At 39.4% G+C, this 19,049-nt stretch overlaps 4 protein-coding genes across 9 annotated transcripts in view; 2 read left to right on the top strand and 2 right to left on the bottom strand.

The window, feature by feature from the left end:
- The first annotated feature begins 63 nt into the window (after positions 1 to 63).
- Positions 64 to 3,408, top strand: LOC104930797 (cytochrome P450 2J2). Its single transcript, XM_010745676.3, has 9 exons — positions 64 to 345; positions 640 to 802; positions 1,228 to 1,377; positions 1,477 to 1,637; positions 1,726 to 1,902; positions 2,066 to 2,207; positions 2,322 to 2,509; positions 2,602 to 2,743; positions 2,847 to 3,408. Exons 1-9 carry the CDS (start codon positions 163 to 165, stop codon positions 3,020 to 3,022), a joined length of 1,482 nt encoding a protein of 493 aa, XP_010743978.3. The 5' UTR covers positions 64 to 162; the 3' UTR covers positions 3,023 to 3,408.
- Positions 3,409 to 4,510: 1,102 nt separating this feature from the next.
- LOC104930798 (cytochrome P450 2J6) lies at positions 4,511 to 13,389 on the top strand. 6 transcript variants are annotated; one of them, XM_027290559.1, is made up of 9 exons: positions 4,511 to 4,666; positions 11,276 to 11,281; positions 11,374 to 11,526; positions 11,605 to 11,765; positions 11,903 to 12,079; positions 12,167 to 12,305; positions 12,389 to 12,576; positions 12,695 to 12,836; positions 12,943 to 13,376. In XM_027290559.1, the coding sequence occupies exons 1-9, from the start codon at positions 4,558 to 4,560 to the stop codon at positions 13,116 to 13,118; spliced, it is 1,251 nt and encodes a 416-aa protein (XP_027146360.1). In that variant the 5' UTR covers positions 4,511 to 4,557; the 3' UTR covers positions 13,119 to 13,376. The 6 variants fall into 6 exon arrangements, with proteins under 6 accessions (XP_027146360.1, XP_027146359.1, XP_019134718.2 ...); XM_027290558.1 differs by lacking the exons at positions 4,511 to 4,666; positions 11,276 to 11,281; positions 11,374 to 11,526; ... (2 more) ...; positions 12,167 to 12,305; positions 12,389 to 12,576 and adding exons at positions 6,264 to 6,562; positions 6,936 to 7,101; positions 7,183 to 7,335; ... (2 more) ...; positions 7,977 to 8,115; positions 8,258 to 8,445 and having other exon boundaries at positions 12,943 to 13,389; XM_019279173.2 differs by lacking the exons at positions 4,511 to 4,666; positions 11,276 to 11,281; positions 11,374 to 11,526; ... (4 more) ...; positions 12,695 to 12,836; positions 12,943 to 13,376 and adding exons at positions 6,264 to 6,562; positions 6,936 to 7,101; positions 7,183 to 7,335; ... (4 more) ...; positions 8,567 to 8,708; positions 8,815 to 9,315.
- Positions 13,390 to 13,927: 538 nt separating this feature from the next.
- The window catches only part of LOC104926034 (cytochrome P450 2J6), a 25,419-nt gene continuing 20,297 nt past the window's right edge, over positions 13,928 to 19,049 (bottom strand). The window contains exon 10 of the transcript XR_003464070.1: positions 13,928 to 14,227. The gene's annotated coding sequence lies outside the window, so the exon portion shown is untranslated. The remainder of the gene's footprint in view (positions 14,228 to 19,049) is intronic.
- On the bottom strand, positions 14,234 to 17,934 carry LOC104940088 (cytochrome P450 2J2). Its single transcript, XM_027290561.1, has 9 exons — positions 17,116 to 17,934; positions 16,667 to 16,832; positions 16,424 to 16,576; positions 16,159 to 16,319; positions 15,820 to 15,987; positions 15,583 to 15,724; positions 15,272 to 15,459; positions 14,692 to 14,833; positions 14,234 to 14,558 (listed from the first exon to the last, which is right to left on the bottom strand). Exons 1-9 carry the CDS (start codon positions 17,305 to 17,307, stop codon positions 14,383 to 14,385), a joined length of 1,488 nt encoding a protein of 495 aa, XP_027146362.1. The 5' UTR covers positions 17,308 to 17,934; the 3' UTR covers positions 14,234 to 14,382.

Genomic DNA, 19,049 nt, shown 5'->3' with positions numbered 1-19,049 from the left:
TGTTTTCCTCTTCAGAGGTTCTGAGAGGCCACCGCTGTTATGTAATATTTCCTTGTTTAGCCTCTTTTTTTCCAGCTGCCTTCACTCCTCACCCAGATAATGTGAGAGGCACCACCGTCCTGTCTGCAGGAGAAAATTGTGATCTTTAAAAATATCTTTAACATGATTTTTCAAGCACTTTTTGAGTGTATGGACTTAACTCGTTGGCTGTTGTTCAGTTTTGTCGTGTTACTTTTGGCTGATGTTGTCAGAAACTGGAGACCACACAGCTTTCCACCTGGACCCTGGGCTGTGCCTTTTCTGGGAAATGTCTTCACAGGGGTTGACTACAGAACAATGGAAAAAGTGAGTTAAAGATTAACACTTTACTTTCAAAGAGAAGAGAAGAGTAGAATTGATTTTTGAAACATGGCAAATAGTCTGTGACAAACTGCAATACATGGAAAATAAGTTTACTTTGGGTGTCAAAGAAAACAGTTTCAAAAATCATGAAAGCATACTGTATATCAAATAAAAACTGTTAATCCAAAATATATAATTGTACATTTGACAAAAGCCATAATTTCCATCCAATACCTAATTAATAAATTGATCTTTGTGAATAGTAATATGTAATTTTCGATATATTTCGTAACGCAGCTTGCTCAGAAGTATGGTCCAGTATTCAGCTTGAGGAGAGGCAACGAGAGGATGGTGTTTGTTTCAGGATACCAGATGGTCAAAGAGGCTCTTGTCAACCAGCTGGACAGCTTTGTTGATCGCCCCATCGTCCCTCTTTTCCATGAAATCTTCAAGGGCCTTGGTGAGCATGTGAGAGCAAGAATGTGTGGTATTGCAAATTTTCTGTGTAGTTTCTCCTTCAGGGCGAAACTTAAGTGTCGAAGTATTGAACCAGAAATAACAGCTCAGTCAGCCAACTCACTTGGAAAAGTATGTTCTGAATGCACGATATGTATAATGTTGATATTTTGTCATCTCCGCTCTGAAGTTGTCACTCCCTGTAGCACTGAAATAGTGCCAAATCATAACAGAAGCTATCTCATGACACTTTCAATACAGACTGTATTCTTTATAATATAATTAACAGACCCAACAATTCCCACCATGATCAAGCACTAGACATGGAGTGGCAAGGAAAAACATCCTTTAAGAGGCAGAAATCTTGAGCAGCTCATGGTGCAATCTTTGTGAAAGGCAAGGAAATAATTCAGTGTAACTTTCCCACAGGCATAGCTTTGAGCAATGGTTACCTGTGGAAGAAGCAGAGGAAGTTTGCCAACACTCACCTGCGTTACTTTGGAGAGGGTCAGAGGACACTGGAAAAGTACATCGAAGTGGAAGGCGGCTTTATCTGTGAAGCTTTCAAAGACGAACAAGGCAAGTAGATTATAGAGATTCATCCGTTGGTTCACACAATTAGTGGCAAATAAAGAGATGTTGCATCCAAATGATATTTTTCACCACTTGAATTGGAAGGAAGACCATTCGATCCCCACTACATCATAACCATCGCAGTGAGTAACATCATTTCCTCTGTGGTCTTTGGACATCGCTTCGAATACAGTGATCAAAGCTTTCGGAAGGTTCTGGAGTTGGACAATGAGGCCATTATAGTCGCTGGCTCTGCTCAGGCCCAGGTAACTCCAGATCTTCATCCACTATCATGCTGTGATCACTAAACAAACTGAGCCTAATACTAATCTGAGGGGTTTATCTCATCAATAGCTGTACGATGCCTTCCCTGGCTTGCTGCGTTACCTGCCAGGACCTCACCAAACTGTCCTCGCAAACTACCGGGAGATCATGTCTTTCCTGAGAAAAGAAGTAGAGAGGCACCAGGAAGAGTGGAACCCTGATGATCCTCGTGATTATATCGATGTATACTTGGGAGAGATGGAAAAAGTAAGAAAAACTCAAAACCTTTTGTTCATTTTTACTTATTTACTGAGTTAACTTCATCTGAAAGAAAGTCCAATATCCAGTTAATGGTTACAATGAAATATCTATATATGGCTAAAGTAAAAACTAGACTGTGAGTGAGTGTTTTCTGCTGATGCACTGCCAGAAAAAGGGAGATCCTCAGGCTGGCTTCAACATTGAAACCCTGCTGGTTTGCACCCTGGACCTGATTGAGGCTGGTACAGAAACAACTGCTACCACCTTGCGCTGGGCCCTCGTGTACCTGTTGCACTATCCAGAGATACAGGGTTGGTATTTTATCAAATTACATCTAGCACAGGAGTATTCTCATGATGGATTTCTTGTATTTCAAGTGTAAAATGGCCAATGAATTGTAGTAGTGACTCTACTTCCTCTCTCAGAGAAAGTCCAGGCGGAGATAGACAGAGTTATCGGACAGTCTCGTCAGCCCAACCTGACCGACAGACCCAACATGCCTTACACTGATGCTGTCATCCATGAGATTCAAAGGATGGGAAATATTGTTCCCTTGGGATTTCCCAAAATGGCCAGTAAAGACTCAACACTTGGAGGATACTTCATACCTAAGGTAATGACTACTGCTAGACTTTCTCTGGGAGGTGTAAAATCTGTAAATTATTTCTACACAGCTGATACAAACATCTCATCACTTTGTTTCAGGGCACAGCCATGGTGGCAATGCTTACATCTGTGCTGTTTGATAAGAACGAGTGGGAGACTCCAGATATCTTCAATCCTGAGCATTTCTTGGATTCAGAGGGACAGTTTCGCAGGAGAGATGCCTTCTTACCGTTTTCAGCAGGTTTTTTTCTGAAATGCCCGACTTTCAATGATACTATTTATCTTCCATGGTTACCTGCTAAGTTAGGCATCTACTAACCTGAAGTTACTCTTTTTCCCCTCAGGTAAACGTGTGTGTTTAGGAGAGCACCTGGCCAAAATTGAGCTGTTCCTTATGTTTACATGTCTCCTTCAACGTTTCACCTTCTCTCCTGTTGCTGGAGAAATTCCCAGCATGGAGGGCGTGCTGGGCTTCACCCATTCCCCTGAGGAGTTCAGGGTGGTTGCAACGCCTCGCTGATTTAAAGCGCCTTTCATCTAAAGACAAAAGCATCAGCAGAAAGCATCAATGACATCAAGGACCTCTTCTTAAGAGATTGTGGATGTGTGCAACCAAAAAAGGGGAAATCTGCCTTGCACCTGTATCCACCTGTGTTAGTACATGGACTGTTCCATAATGTACTGGTATCTATTGCTGGCCTGACATGTTTACAGGATCTCAGATAATAATGACATGGTCATTAACCTATGACATACATTAAGAGTTACATGATGTACTGGGCTAATGCTGACTTTATTATTTACATATCATAAGATAATGTAATATTATGCATATATAAATGTATTAGATCATAATGTCTCATGTTGATTATTTCTTCACATGTCACAAAATAAAAAGTCAATATATCAACACTGCACTCCATATTTTTTACACTGATTTAAGTGAAAGTAATGCATAACAATGCAACTACTGATGCAAAAATTGCTTCTTCTTCTCGGACAGTTTGAAATTTGTCTTTGAAAATCTTATTAAAAATTGTGTAATGTTCCTCTGATCTTTTGAAAACCTTTGATAGACATAAATAATTGCGGAGGTATAAAGTTAAAAAACAACAACAACAGGTCTTCATCTCCAAAATAAGCTTTTCTGCCCAGTGACCATCATGCTACATTTATTTCATGCCTTATAATTACATGCCTTCTATTCCCACTGCACTTTGTACTGTTGACTTAATCAAAGTCTATTCGGTTACTGAAGGACAGTGGACGTATTACAGGTGCAATGTATAAAACTGGTTATAAAACTAGTTATGATGAAATCGCTGTCATGCGAACCTTTGTTCACACTCCTGGAATCTGGCCACAAAAAGGGATAAAAACAAACACAGGTGTTTTTGCTGCTGAGTTTTGACCTCAGGAAGCTCTTTCTATTTATTTTTATTTTTATCTTAATAGCTTACTACTTCAAAAACAGGAATCCTCCAAATTTTTTCCTCCAGGACCGTTCCCTCTTCCCTTTGTTGAGAATTTGCTCAGTATGGACATGAAACATCCACACATTTATTTTACTACGGTAAAGTTTAAGACACAGGTGGATTCACAGAGCTTGTGAGCTTCAAGGGTCAAAGATTAAAAATGATAATGATTGCTTGGGGCCTTTGTTTAACATTGTTTTATTTTTGCTGTGCATATTTTGAATTATCAGTCTGTTTCATTTAATTTACAATCATCTGAATATCATGTGACTGATATCAAGATAGGGAACAATAACAAACAATAAGTATAACTTTACATGCTTACAAACTTTACACAAACTTTGCACACTTCACGCAAAAATGGATTTTAATTACTGTGTAGAAACATCTGGTAGATACTGACATCTGGTGGTCAAATTGTAAATACAAATATAAATCTGAACTGTCAGCACACAGAGGTTTTGTTTTTAACAATGTTAATGTTGATGCAGTAACTTACTGTGTTTGTTCCTGGTTGTACTGTCCTCAGCTGGCTGATGTCTATGGGAACGTGTTCAGCGTTCGCCTTGGCGGTGAAAAGATGGTGTTTGTGTCTGGGTACAAGATGGTGAAGGAAGCCATCATCACACAAGCAGAAAACTTTGTAGATCAACCGTACGATCCACTAGTGGATAGAATATACTCAGGAGGTGTACAAATCTCTTTTTCTATTGTCTCATGTTGTGCAGAAATCAATTTCCTTGAACTATTAATCCAATTTTTATTGCATACTTGTGTCCAGGTGGTTTGTTCAACAGCAATGGTGAAACATGGAAGAAACAGCAACGCTTTGCCTTGTCTACCTTATGTAGCTTCAGCAAACGCAGTCTGGACACTTTTTAGATGCTGAGGGGAAAGTTTGTCTGCAGGTAATTCACCTCAATCATAACCTGAAACAGAATATAAAAAATAAGTTTTATCCTGAGCTCTAAAACCTAAAATGTGTATATCTGTTCTCTTCAGGAAAACGTTTGTTTTGGAGAAGGCCTCGCCAAGATGGAGCTGTTCCTGTTTTTGATCGGTTTGCTACGGAAGTTCTCCTTTTCTGTTCCTGATGGAGTAGAGCTGAGTACAGAAGGAGTTACTGGAAATACACGTGTACCACACACCCTCAAGGTTTACGCTAAAGCTTGCTGAATTCAACAATAGTAGCTATAGTTACTTTAATTTTAACCTATCTCTGTATATATATGACAAAGCGCCAGTGGTCCAGTACAACATCCTGGACGTTGTAATGGATGCCACAATTTTTTGGCAGAGAACCATCAGTGGACCAGCTCTTTACCCTCACAGGGGTGCTGGTGGATCATGGGAGTTTGACCATCCTGTCTACATGTTCTTTGTGGTCTTGGAAAAAGCTGACGTCCTTGTCCCCACAGGGCTCCTGTGTGGGGCATAGAGGAAGTATGGTGTACTGGAGCCATTGCAACGAGCCATCTGGTCCTTGTACAACCAAAATGAGAGCAAAGTCAAAACTGGTTTAAGTCATTGATTAAAAATACAACATAACTTTCATGGCTGATGATTTGCAAACCACTGGAAGTAACAAATCATCTGAAAACTTGAGCTATTCATTAATAACTCCCCTACTTTTGCACATTTGACACTGGGTGCTTGAAAACACACAGAAATATTATCCCAACCTTAAATTTTTTTAATTCATAGAAAGCCAAAGTCTCAAAAAAACAATCTAATTACTTTGTCACTATCATTAAGTGGCTTACTGTGTGGTTATTTATTATTTAATTCCTGCTAAGCACAGAATGGTCAACAGAGGGCACTCAGTGCATACATGCACAGCCCTCCTGAAGTATTGTATTGTATTTTCATATTTTCAACAGATAAGCTAAAGTATAAACAAAACACTCATGATTGCATTAGTGTGTGCAATCAAAATTGTTGCACCTGAAGTTGAAATCTGCCTTGCACAATGGGTTATTATATGCCTTTTATGCCTAACCGACTATGGACTGTTGACCTCCTGTTACATCACAATCAAATCTAAGTGGTCACTTAAAGACAGTCGAGGTTTTGCATGTAGTGTGCGTTATATTGCTGAGCTGAGATTGTAATCGCTCATGTGTGATTGCCATAATATTTCTATATTCAGATTTGTTGAAAATTTTAAATTTGTTGTTGAAAAACATTTTGATAATCAGGTACCATAGTATTAATTCAGGTTTCATCACATGACAAAGGTCTTGTTTCAAGAGAAAAGTAGGCGTCACCTTTGTTGTTGAGCTTTTGATATTCGTCAAATGTGTGGACCACACTAACCAGGGTTAGATCAAGCATAAACTGGAGTTTCAAGTGAGGAAGAAGAAGAGCTCAGACTTTCCTTCTACTCTCCAACAATGTGGCTTTCTAACTTTTTGCTGAGTTTTGACCTCAAGGGGCTGTTTTTCTTTATTTTTATTTTCATCTTAATAGCTGACTTCTTCAAAAACAGGAATCCTCCAAACTTTCCTCCAGGACCGTTCCCTCTTCCCTTTGTGGGGAACTTCTTCAGTATGGACATGAAACATCCACACATTTATTTTACTAAGGTAAAGTTAATACACACATTAAGAATGAGGGACGAGGTTCAGAAAATGTCCCTACAGTGTTTTTACTGGCTGGGACATGTCCAAAACATGTGGACACTGAAGCCTCACCTCTCATACATCTGGGTAGTATGAGACATTTGACTTTGGACATATGGGCCAAGTTCAAGTTCATAAACTTTGGGAAATGTGCATTTGATTAACTATATAGAAAATAAAGGAAGGTATTGACATCTGATGGTAAAATTGTAAATACAAATATAAATCTTAACACTGAGCACATAGATATTACTTTGTAGTTTTTCTTTTGAACAATTAAAAAAGTTCATATGATGCAGTAACTTGTTGTGTTTGTTTATGGTTGTATTGTCCTCAGCTGGCTGACGTCTATGGGAACGTGTTCAGCGTCCGCCTCGGCCGTGAAAAGATGGTGTTTGCATCTGGGTACAAGATGGTGAAGGAAGCAATCATCACACAAGCAGAAAACTTTGTAGATCGACCACACAATGCAATTGTTGAAAGATTTTACTCAGGAACCTCAGGTGCCTCTCTTGTTTGTCTCATGCTGTACCAAAATTAATTCCCCTGAACTAATCCAATTTTCCCTGCATGCATGTGTTTAGGTGGTTTGTTAAACAGCAATGGTGAAATATGGAAGAGACATCGACGCTTTGCCTTGTCTACCTTACGTAGCTTTGGTCTGGGCAAAAACAAACTAGAGCAAAATATCTGTGAAGAGATCCGACACCTGCAGGAGGAGATGGAGAAACAGAAAGGTGGTTCACAATGAGTACGAAAGCTTATAATCAGTAGCTCATCAGCAATTACCTAAACAGTAGACTCCTCTCCTCCAGGTGAACCATTTAACCCAGCAGGCCTCTTCAACAACGCTGTGTCCAACATCATTTGCCAGAAACGGTTTGACTACAGCGACCACAAATTCCAGATCATGCTGAAGTATATGTCTGAAACACTTTCTCTGGAGGGCTCTGTATGGGGTCGGGTAAGTGAATAATATGCATTTAATTCAATCATAATCAGACATTCTCGTGGGTTCCTGGGTCTCACCCCTCAGAAACCGACTGAGAGATAAAAAAAAGGTGAAAGATAAATTAATGAATGTTACTCTCATCCACTGCTTTCTTCCAAGTAGCTGTATGAGTCGTTCCCTAATGTGATGAAGCACTTGCCAGGTCCTCACAACAAAATGTTCAGCTACCTCAACAACATCCTAGAGTTCATCGGCGAAGAAGTCAAGAGTCACAAGAAGAACCTGGACCGCAACAATCCTCGGGACTACATCGACACTTTCATCATTGAAATGGAGAATGTATGTAGATAACTTCATCACAATCACTGCACTGTGCAGCCCTTCCTGTTAGTTTATCTACCATTTACTACTGTATCCTCTGAATAGCACAAAGAGTCTGACCTGGGCTTCAGTGAGACCAATCTGGCTATGTGCTCTACGGATCTGTTCTTCGCTGGATCGGAAACAACCTCCACCACTTTGCTGTGGGCTTTGGTTTACCTCATCAAATACCCTGATATCCAGGGCAGGTGACATTTAAGGTCCAACACTGAATTAACGGTGTAACAACAAGGAAACAAGTCTACAGCCATGCAAGGGACACAGTGGTGCTTTATTCTAAACCATTGATTAATGCCCTTTATTATTGCCCTTTTCTGTATTTCTAGACAAGGTCCATGCAGAGATAGACAGAGTGACCGGACAGGCCCGCCTGCCCAGTATGGCAGACAGACCCAACCTTCCCTACACTGATGCTGTTATCCATGAGATCCAGAGGATGGGAAACATTGTTCCTCTCAATGGACTCAGAGTGGCTGCCAAGGACACAACACTGGGCGGTTACTTCATACCCAAGGTGCATTGAGTTTACAGTTATTTTTAAGTTTTAACAGGTTTATCACAAAGATTTATAGGGAGTAAAAAAGTGTTGTTGTTGCAGCAATGCTTGGTGTTAACCTACAGATCTTGAATTTCAGGGTACATCTTTGTTGCCCAACCTGACCTCTGTGCTGTTCGACAAGACTGAATGGGAGACTCCAGACAGCTTCAACCCAGGACACTTTTTAGATGCTGAGGGAAAGTTTGTGAAGAGAGAAGCTCTGCTGCCTTTCTCTGCAGGTAAACCACATTCACCTCAATCATAAGGCATGATCTGAAATAGAACATATGTTTAATCCTGAGCTCTGAAACCTAAAATGTGTTTATGTGTTCGTGGACTCTTCAGGAAAACGTATGTGTCTTGGAGAAGGCCTCGCCAAGATGGAGCTGTTCCTGTTTTTGGTCGGGTTGCTACAGAAGTTCTCCTTTTCTGTTCCTGATGGAGTAAAGCTGAGTACAGAAGGAGTTACTGGAATTACACGTGTACCACACTCCTTCAAAGTTTACGCTATAGTTCGCTGAATCATGCAACAGATCACTGAATCATTTTATATCTAACCAATAACGGATAAGACATAGTAAGACATTTTAGGAAAGAAAGCTGTAGTTACGGCGGTCCAGGCACTTAGTAAATGAATGAAAAGCAATGCAATGACACCTTTTTCACACTGCCATAAAGGATGCATAAATTGTTACTTCTTTGCACTGACAGTTTGAAAATTGCCTTTGGAAATTTTATTTTAATTAATACATGAATTTAGAAATTGAAGAGGTGAGAACATGAAGAGAGTGGCAGTGAGTTTCAGAGTGTGTTTGAAAAGTATTAAAAATTGTGTATCTGAACCCATAACGCCCTGTATTCATGATGCTGCATTTCTTCTCTGTGTTGCAAAAGATATATTATAAAATACGACTTACATTTCTCTCTGAGAATAAATTCTCTTCTTCTGATTGTTATTTATATGCAGCGGCACATTCGATTAATGACAAACCTTCTTTAACCACTGCACTTTGTACTGTTGACTTTATCAAAGTCGATCAGGTCACACAAGACAGTGGAGGTTTTGCACGTAGTGTGCGTTATGTTACTGAGCTGAGATTGTCATTGCTCATGTGTGATTGCCATAATATTTCCATATTCAGATTAAACATTTTGTTAAACAGGCACTGTGTTATTACTTCAGGTTTGCTCAGAGGTCTTGTTTGCCAAGGGAAAGTAGGTGTGTCTGCAGCTGGTTATGTAAAAACACTATCACACACACCTTTGTACAGACTCAGATATACTGATATGTTTTCCTTTTTCAGTCGTCGGTCCTGTAATTTGAGTGCTTAGAACACAAAAGGGTTCGATCAAGCATAAACTGGAGTTTCAAGTGAGGCAGAAGAAGAGCTCAGACCTTCCTTCTGCTGCTGGTTTAACTCTCTAACAATGTGGCTTTATAACTTTTTGCTGAGTTTTGACCTCAAGGGGCTCTTTCTGTTTATTTTTATTTTCATCTTACTAGCTGACTACTTCAAAAACAGGAATCCTCTAAATTTTCCTCCAGGACCGTTCCCTCTTCCCTTTGTGGGGAGCTTCTTCAGTATGGACATGAAACATCCACACATTTATTTCACTAAGGTAAAGTTTAATACACAGGTGGATTCACAGAGCTTGTGAGCTTCATGGGTCAAATATTAAAAATGATAATGATTGATTGGCTTTTATTAAGTTATGTTTTATAGATGTTAAAACCATTTGAAAGTGTTTTATATTTGCTGTGCATTTTATTTTATTTTATTTTTTAACATGTTTTTATTGCATATGAAATGACAAACACACACTCATACATTCATGTAACATATACATTGGGTACACACATTAGGAGACATTGCAATTACATATAATCATGTCCTCACATCCTGTCTTAAAATATTTCTCCCTCCTTCCTAAAAGGAGGGAACATGAGCAACATGTAGCATTGAGTACAAACATTCATTGTCAATTGTACTGCAGTAAGTGTAAAAATACAACTAAAAATGAAGAAAAAAAATTAAATTCATTATAAATTAATACAATTTTATTAGACTAAATGTCTGACATTGTCTGTATTACTGGTTACCTGATCAAACCTGTTTTAACTGTGACCTTGCTGTGATTTTCTCCATGATGAACACATTTTTTACCCTTTCTCTCCACTCCCTTATACTGGGGGGCTGTGGTTTCAACCAAGAAGCTGTTTGTTTCTTTTCTTTGCTATTAAAAGCAAAATTCTCAGTAAGGAAGTCAAGTTCCTCATATTTTAATTTTTAAGTCTGAATTTTATTGAGACATTATAATGCATTAAAACTAGATTTGTTTCATTTAATTTCCAATCAGCTCAAGATCCTTGTGTAAATGCCATTGGGATAGGGAACAATAATGTGTATTTAATTTATAATTATCAATTGAGCTCAAGAATGTACAATAACTTTTCAAGTTACACACTTTGGGAAATATGCATTTGAATTATTGTGCAGAAACATCTGGTGGATACTGACATCTGGTGGTCAAATTGTAAATACAAATATAAATCTGAACTGTCAGCACACAGAGGTTTTGTTTTTGAACAATGTTAATGTTGATGCAGTAACTTACTGTGTTTGTTCCTGGTTGTATTGTCCTCAGCTGGCTGACGTCTATGGGAATGTGTTCAGCGTTCGCTTCGGCAGTCAAAAGATGGTGTTTGCATCTGGGTACAAGATGGTGAAGGAAGCCATCATCACACAAGCAGAAAACTTTGTAGATCGACCGCACGATCCACTAGTGGATAGAATATACTCAGGAGGCTCAGGTGTACAAATCTCTCTTTCTATTGTCTCATGCTGTGCAGAAATCAATTTCCTTGAACTATTAATCCAATTTTCCCTGCATGCTTGTGTCCAGGTGGTTTGTTCAGCAGCAATGGTGAAACATGGAAGAGACAGCGACGCTTTGCCTTGTCTACCTTACGTAGCTTTGGTCTGGGCAAAAGCAGTCTGGAGCAGAATATCTGTGAGGAGGTTCGACACCTGCAGGAGGAGATGGAGAAGGAGAAAGGTGGTTCACAATGAGTATGAAAGCTTATAATCAGTAGCTCATTAGCAATTACCTAAACAGTAGACTCCTCTCCTCCAGGTGAACCATTCAACCCAGCAGGCCTCTTCAACAATGCTGTGTCCAACATCATTTGCCAGCTGGTGATGGGGAAACGGTTTGACTACAGCGACCACAAATTCCAGATCATGCTGAAGTATCTGTCTGAAACACTTTCTCTAGAGGGCTCTGTATGGGGACTGGTGAGTCAGTGATATCCATTTAGTTCTGTCATTATCAGAGCGACAGCATTCTGGTTCTCAGTGACCGACTGTGAGGTACAAAAGGTGAAAGATAAATTAATGAATGTTACTCTCATCCACTGCTTTCTTCTGAGTAGCTGTATCAGTCGTTCCCTAATGTGATGAAGCACTTGCCAGGTCCTCACAACAAAATATTCAGCCACTCTGACAGCATCCTAAAATTCATCGGTGAGGAAGTCAAGAGTCACAAGAAGAACCTGGACCGCAACAATCCTCGGGACTACATCGACACTTTCATCATTGAAATGGAGAATGTATGTAGATAACTTCATCACAAACACTGCACTGTGCAGCCCTTCCTGTTAATTTATCTACCATTCACTACTGTATCCTCTGAATAGCACAAAGAGTCTGACCTGGGCTTCACTGAGACCAATCTGGCTATGTGCTCTACGGATATGTTCTTGGCTGGAACAGACACAACCTCCACCACTTTGCTGTGGGCTTTGGTTTACCTCATCAAATACCCTGATATCCAGGGTAGGTGACATTCTAGGGGCACAGTGGTGCTTTAAGATAAACACTTTCTTAATATCCTTTCCTTCAATTTCCTGTATTTCTAGACAAGGTCCATGCAGAGATAGACAGAGTGATCGGACAGGCCCGCCTTCCCAGTATGGCAGACAGACTCAACCTTCCCTACACTGATGCTGTTATCCATGAGATCCAGAGGATGGGAAACATTGTTCCACTCAATGCACTCAGAGTAGCTGCCAAGGACACGACACTGGGTGGTTACTTCATACCCAAGGTGAATTTAGTATTAGTTATTGTTAAGTATTGTAAGTAAGGATTATCTCTTTAAAGAAATGAAAAAGTGTTGTTGTTGCAGCAATGCTTGGTGTTAACCTACAGATCTTGAATTTCAGGGTACTACTTTGTTGCCCAACCTGACCTCTGTGCTGTTCGACAAGACTGAATGGGAGACTCCAGACAGCTTCAACCCAGGACACTTTTTAGACGCTGAGGGAAAGTTTGTGAAGAGAGAAGCTCTACTGCCTTTCTCTGCAGGTAAACCACATTCACCTCAATCATAAGGCATGGTCTGAAATAGAACATATGTTTAATCCTGAGCTCTGAAACCTAAAATGTGTTTATGTGTTCGTGAATTCTTCAGGGAAACGTATGTGTCTTGGAGAAGGCCTCGCCAAGATGGAGCTGTTCCTGTTTTTGGTCGGGTTGCTACAGAAGTTCTCTTTTTCTGTTCCTGATGGAGTAAAGCTGAGCACAGAAGGAGTTACTGGAATTACACGTGTACCACACCCCTTCAAGGTTTATGCTAATGTTCGCTGAATCATGCAACAGATCACTGAATCATTTTATATCCATGAACTGAGGACCAGTTTATTCTAACTACATTTCATTAGTGTGATAAAAAAAAAACTTGTATTAATAGCACTGTATTAAGACTTTGTCCTTGTAGTTATTAATGACAACGTGCATAGAAGATTTAATAAACATAAATTCTTTAAAATTATAATCAAGCTGTATTTGTTAAGTTTTCTTTACACTGATGATCAGTTATGTCATGTATAAGCCATTACTTTACTTGAATCACTAACAAACCATTGCAACATATTTGTTAATAAATGATTTACTGATTTAGTTAAACCCAGTTTGTTCTTTTTCTTTCGCTTATCATTGGGTCACGGTGGCAGCAGGGTGTCGCAGACGTCCCTCTCACAGCAATGCATTATAGTTCCTCCTTGGGGATCCCGAGGGGTTCCCAGGCCTGATGGGCTATATTGATGTATTAGAAAAATTTAAATACAAATTCCAAAATTTGTCAAGAGAGATAATTTGTTACAAAAAAATTGTGCCATATGCACTAACAAAAATGACGCATAAGGGTTAAGTTAAGCTGCACTAGTTTCACAACATTAAATGGCTGTTTCCTTGCCCCAATAACACTAAAGAGGCATTCTGTCATTCGGTTTTGCCATGTGTGATCGATGATGTATGTCAAAACACTTTTACTTTCCTTTGCAGTGGATAGAAACTACATGTCTAGTGTTATATGTTAATGTCATTTTCAGTTTGGGCCCAAAGATGAAAAACACGAAACCAAAACATAAAATCATCAAGTTTAATTTAAAACAGTCTTCAAATCATTTGACACACAGATGTTTGTTTATGGGTGATTTTATATCATCACCACATCTCACATGTCACAAGCATCTATTTACAGATCAACCCTACTCGAATAGATCCAACCATACAAACTGTAGGCAGCAAAAGAGAAGAATGAAATCTGTCATATTATAGTCCAACTAAAAATATATAGTGGGAAAGCAACAGCAGGAAAGAGTTTAGCTGCAGCTGCTTGCTGTCTACAAAACAGTGTCAGCAACAGTTGCACATTGTGGCAAAACAAAGAGCATGCTATAGTTCCCCTTCATTACCTCTATTATAAAACATTTCCTTGTGCCACCATCATCAACGGGACATATTGTTGAACGCTGTCTCTACTGCACTGCTTGAAAACTGGTATTGACAGAAAAACTAGCCGCAGTTGCAGCAATGTGTTTGTCTATTTTTATACGTACAATCGCAAGGTTCAACGGGCTTTGGCATAGATCTTAAATGGGTACGGTGTGCGTGTAGCTCCAGTGATTCCTTCTGTACTCAGCTCTACTCCATCCAGAGTGGAAAAATGAAATTTCTGAAACAAACTGACGAAAAACAGGAACAGCTCCATTCTCGCCAGGCCTTCACCCAGACAAGCGCGCTTTCCTGAAACAAAGAGCATAAAGTGCATTGAAAATATTTTATTTTAGACCCATTGTTTGGCAACAAGTACAAACTTTCCCTAATGATTATATAAGTAAATATATATATATAGTTATCAGTTAAATGTGAGAGTTACCTGCAGAGAAAGGTAAAAATGCATCCCTCCTCACAAACTTTCCTTCAGCATCTAGGAAGTGTTCAGGGTTAAATGTGTCAGGAGTTTCCCATTCATTCTTGTCAAATAGCACAGAAGTCAGGTTGGGCATCACAGCGGTTCCCTGCACACAAAGAGGCAGCAATCAATTTAATATTTTTATACAAAAGAGTAAAAAGAGATACAGTCATAGCACAGCCACACCTTGTCAAGGTGTGTTTATGATGTTTAACATATACTGAAAAACTGTGTGAAGGCTTCCAGATTGTATGAAAGATTTTTTAGAGGGCTTCAGTACCTCCTTGATCCAGTCTTTGAATTTAGAGGGTTTCACTGTTTCACAACAAGGCGCCTAACCAGCAAAGCAGTGAGGCCAAGACTTTTTGCAAAGACCCAGATCATTGTCAGTTTTGACTGACTAGGTGCTGCGTGCTAAAAGTAGATGCACTTTAGGTACAGTACATACCCTAAAATAACACCAAGCATTGCTGTAACAACACACGTTTTCATTCCTTTAACATTTTCATGAGATAATTCTGTTAAGACTGGATACTCAGTGCACCTTGGGTATGAAGTAACCACCCAGCATTGTGTCCTTGGCGGCCATTCTGAGTCCATTGAGAGGAACAATGTTTCCCATCCTCTGGATCTCATGGATAACTGCGTCCGTGTAGGGCAGGTTGGGTTTGTCAGCCATAGTTGGTTGCCGGGCCTGTCCGATCACTCGTTCTATCTCTGTCTGGACTTTTTCTAGAAGGTAAAATAACAGATTTTTCACTTATCCATTGATTATTTGATCTTTCTTTCTTTTCTCTGGTATCTTTCAAAATAAATCCTGTGCTACTACTGTGGGAGTCCTATCTGAACACCCACCCTGGATATGAGGGTTTTTGATGAGGTAGATGAGGCCCCACTGCAGGGTCTTTGACGTGGTTTCACTACCAGCTAAGAACAGATCCAGACAACAGAGAACCAGGTTGCCATCGTCAAAACCCAATTGACTGTTTCTGTTCTTCTGTCGAGCCAAGCAGAGGGACAAACATACAGCAAAAAGGTTAGTTTCTGGTTTTCATACAGTATATATTGATTGGCTTTTTGTGAGGACCATACTTCCATTAGGAAGGTGTCAATATAATCTCGTGGGTTACTGGGGTCCAGATCCAACTTGTGCCTCTCTATCTCTCCCCTGATCGAAGCCTCCAAAGAGTTGGCGTTGCTGAAGATGCCATTGTGAGGCCCCGGCAGGTGTTTCATCAGTGCTGGGAACGCATCATAAAGCTGTTCGGAGAAAAAACAGGGCATTTATTCAGCAGTGTGAGGATCTTCCTTCAGCTCGCAGTGTTCACCTGTTAGCTTTTTAGAATGTGTATCAAGAAATCACTAAGTCAGCATGATAGTCCTGATGGTCCATTTTATGAATGGGTATAGCCATGTGAAATCGGATCTTACTAGAGCCCATATGGAGCCTTCCAGATAAGCCATCTCAGTCAGATTCTCTAGCATGCTCTGGAAATTCTGGTCACTGTAGTCAAACCGTCTCCCAAACACTATCTGGCAGATGATGTTGGACACAGCATTGTTTAGGAGTGGCACAGGGTCAAACGGCTCACCTGAACAGAAGAAGTGCCTTCAGTCACATTATGTGTTTATTTTTTCCTTTTCATTTGATTACATTTATACACTAACACTTTTCGGTTTCATTGTTTTTGTAAACCTTTCTCCTTCTCCATTGCCTCCTGCAGATGATGACTTTCTTCACAGATGCTCTGCTCCAAGGAGCTCTTGGCCAGACCAAATGTACGTAACATGGTCATGGCAAAACGCCTCTGCCTCCTCCAGACGTTGCCATTACTGAAGAAAAGCCCAGCTGAGACAGAGAGAAATCATGCAACTTTACTCAGGGGAGGATCAGGAGGCTAACTTTAACACTGATGTACTCTGTGTTTCTGTGATTCACCTGAGTTCCCTGAATATATCCTGGTCACCATGGGGCTGTAAGGCCGATCCACAAAGTTGTCGGCTTGTGTCACTATGGCTTCCTTCACCATCTTCCATCCAGACACAAACACTGTTTTGTGTCTTCCCAGACGTATGCAGAACACATTCCCATAAACACCAGCTAGCTGCAGATGCAGGAGCAGAGAATAAGTGGCCTGTTGTCTGTGCATGTGACTCTGAGAAGATGCATATTTTAGAACAATCATTTCTGTGACACAGGGACTTACTATCACCAGGTTTTCAGCATTGTTTTCTACCATAAACATTTTAATACATGAATTTTTTAAATGTCCCTTCATTTGAAGACCTGTTTCTAATGTATGCTAAAGAAGAGAGTTATAACCAAGCAGCTCAAGTTTTCCGAATCACAAAAACACGTAACGTAAAAATATGATTCTGTTATCTTACCTTGGTTAGGTAAATGTGAGGCTGTTTAGATTCAATGCTGAAGATGTTTCCTAAAAGAGGAAGAGATGGAGGTCCTGGTGGAAAGTTAGGTGGATCTTTTTTGTTCAGAAAACACACTACGAGAAGAATGGCAAAAATAAAAAGCGACAATCCCCTCAGATCAAAGCACAGACCCAAATCACACAGCCACATTGTGATGCAGAGGAGCAAAGCAAGGGACTGAGAAGGTTTGCTTGCTCCATCATCAGTTTCTACGTAGAGATGGGCTGGCACTCAGATGACTCATAGCTTATGTAGACATAATGATGTATGTGTGAGAGTGGGAACAGCCCTCCGTTAACAAAACGCAGGGAGAAAATAAGCTAAACACTGACCCAAACATAAACACAATAACAAAACAGACACTATAAAGACCATGTGACAAAATCTTTCAGCCATAATCATCAGAAGCTGCTGTAGGATAGATTGGTTTTAGAGATGTTAATCTAGCATCTTGGTCTTTAAAGACTAACTTACACTAAGGGCAAGCTGAAATGTTTTATCAGGTTCTGGGAACCAAACATAAATATCATCAAGATGGAAAAATAGCCTTTAGAATAAAGCTGGTTTAACTCTCTAATGATGTAGCTTTATAACTTTGCTGAGTTTTGATCTCAAGGGGCTCTTTCTGTTTATTTTTATATTCATCTTACTACTACCACACATTTATTTTACTAAGGTAAAGTTTAATACACAGTTGGATTCACAGAGCTCGTGAGCTTCAAGGATCAAAAATTAAAAATGATAATGATTGATAGGCTTTTATTAAGTGATGTTTTATATCTGTTTAAACAGTTTAAAAGTTGTGTTTGTTTTGTTTTTGCTGTGCATTTAATTTTAAAGTGTAAATTATATATATAATATTGAGCCATTATAATATTAAAGTGTAAATTATATATATAATATTGAGCCATTATAATACATTAAAAAAATACATTACAATACATGTTTTATTTAATTTCTAATCAGCTCAAGATCCTTGTGTAAATGCCATTGGGATAGGGAACAATAACGTCTATTTAATTTATAATTATCAATTGAGCTCAAGAATGTACAATAACTTTTCAAGTTACACACTGTGGGAAATATGCATTTGAATTATTGTGTAGAAACATCTGGTGGATACTGACATCTGGTGGTCAATTGTAAATACAAATAGAAATCTGAACTAACCTCCACACAGAAATACCCCAGCTGTGGTTCCAACCAGGAACAATGTTGCTGTGAGGTGATTGTGCTAACATTTTATTTTCACTTTATTCATTTCTTTATTTTATTTTTTTAATTCTGTAGTGACTTTTTTAATGGAGTGTTCTGGAGTATAATGAAAACAACAACAACAACAACAACAACAATAATTAAAATAATCAGAATAAGTAAGTTTTCTGTTTTTTTTTTTTAATTTGTGATTTCTTTGTTAAGTGGGAGGAAACCGAAGCACTCGGAGGAAAACCTCATAAAAGAAAAGAAGACAAAATTAATATTAAATAATATGAACTATTGTCTTCATTATTCTGTACCACGCGCTTCATGTTTTGACTGGTGTTTTTTGTGTTGGAGTGGAGGAAACCGAGCACTCGGAGGAAACCCACAGCGAAGGAGAACAGAAGACGACAAAAAAACTGGGGGTGGGGGTAAGGATATTACATATTTACATGTGCTGTGTCATTGTGGCTTAGTTGTTAAAGAAGGAAACCACTCTTCGTCAAATTCTGAGAGAATTTTCTGACACTCCGAAACTTCTTCCCGCACAAGCAGTGCTAGTGGCAGCTGCAGCCTCCATCAGTTGTGGAGATGTTGGCTGCGCTCCATCAGTTGCTTCATTATCTGTACACGCGCTCAGTTTTTGACTGGTGTTGCTTTTTTTTTTTTTGGAGTGGGAGGAAACCGAAGCA

The sequence above is a fragment of the Larimichthys crocea genome, chromosome XVII (assembly GCF_000972845.2).
Source record: "Larimichthys crocea isolate SSNF chromosome XVII, L_crocea_2.0, whole genome shotgun sequence".
NCBI lineage: Eukaryota > Metazoa > Chordata > Actinopteri > Sciaenidae > Larimichthys > Larimichthys crocea.
The sequence above is the reverse complement of the archived record's forward strand: the minus strand, read 5'-3'. Positions and strand labels throughout refer to the sequence as shown.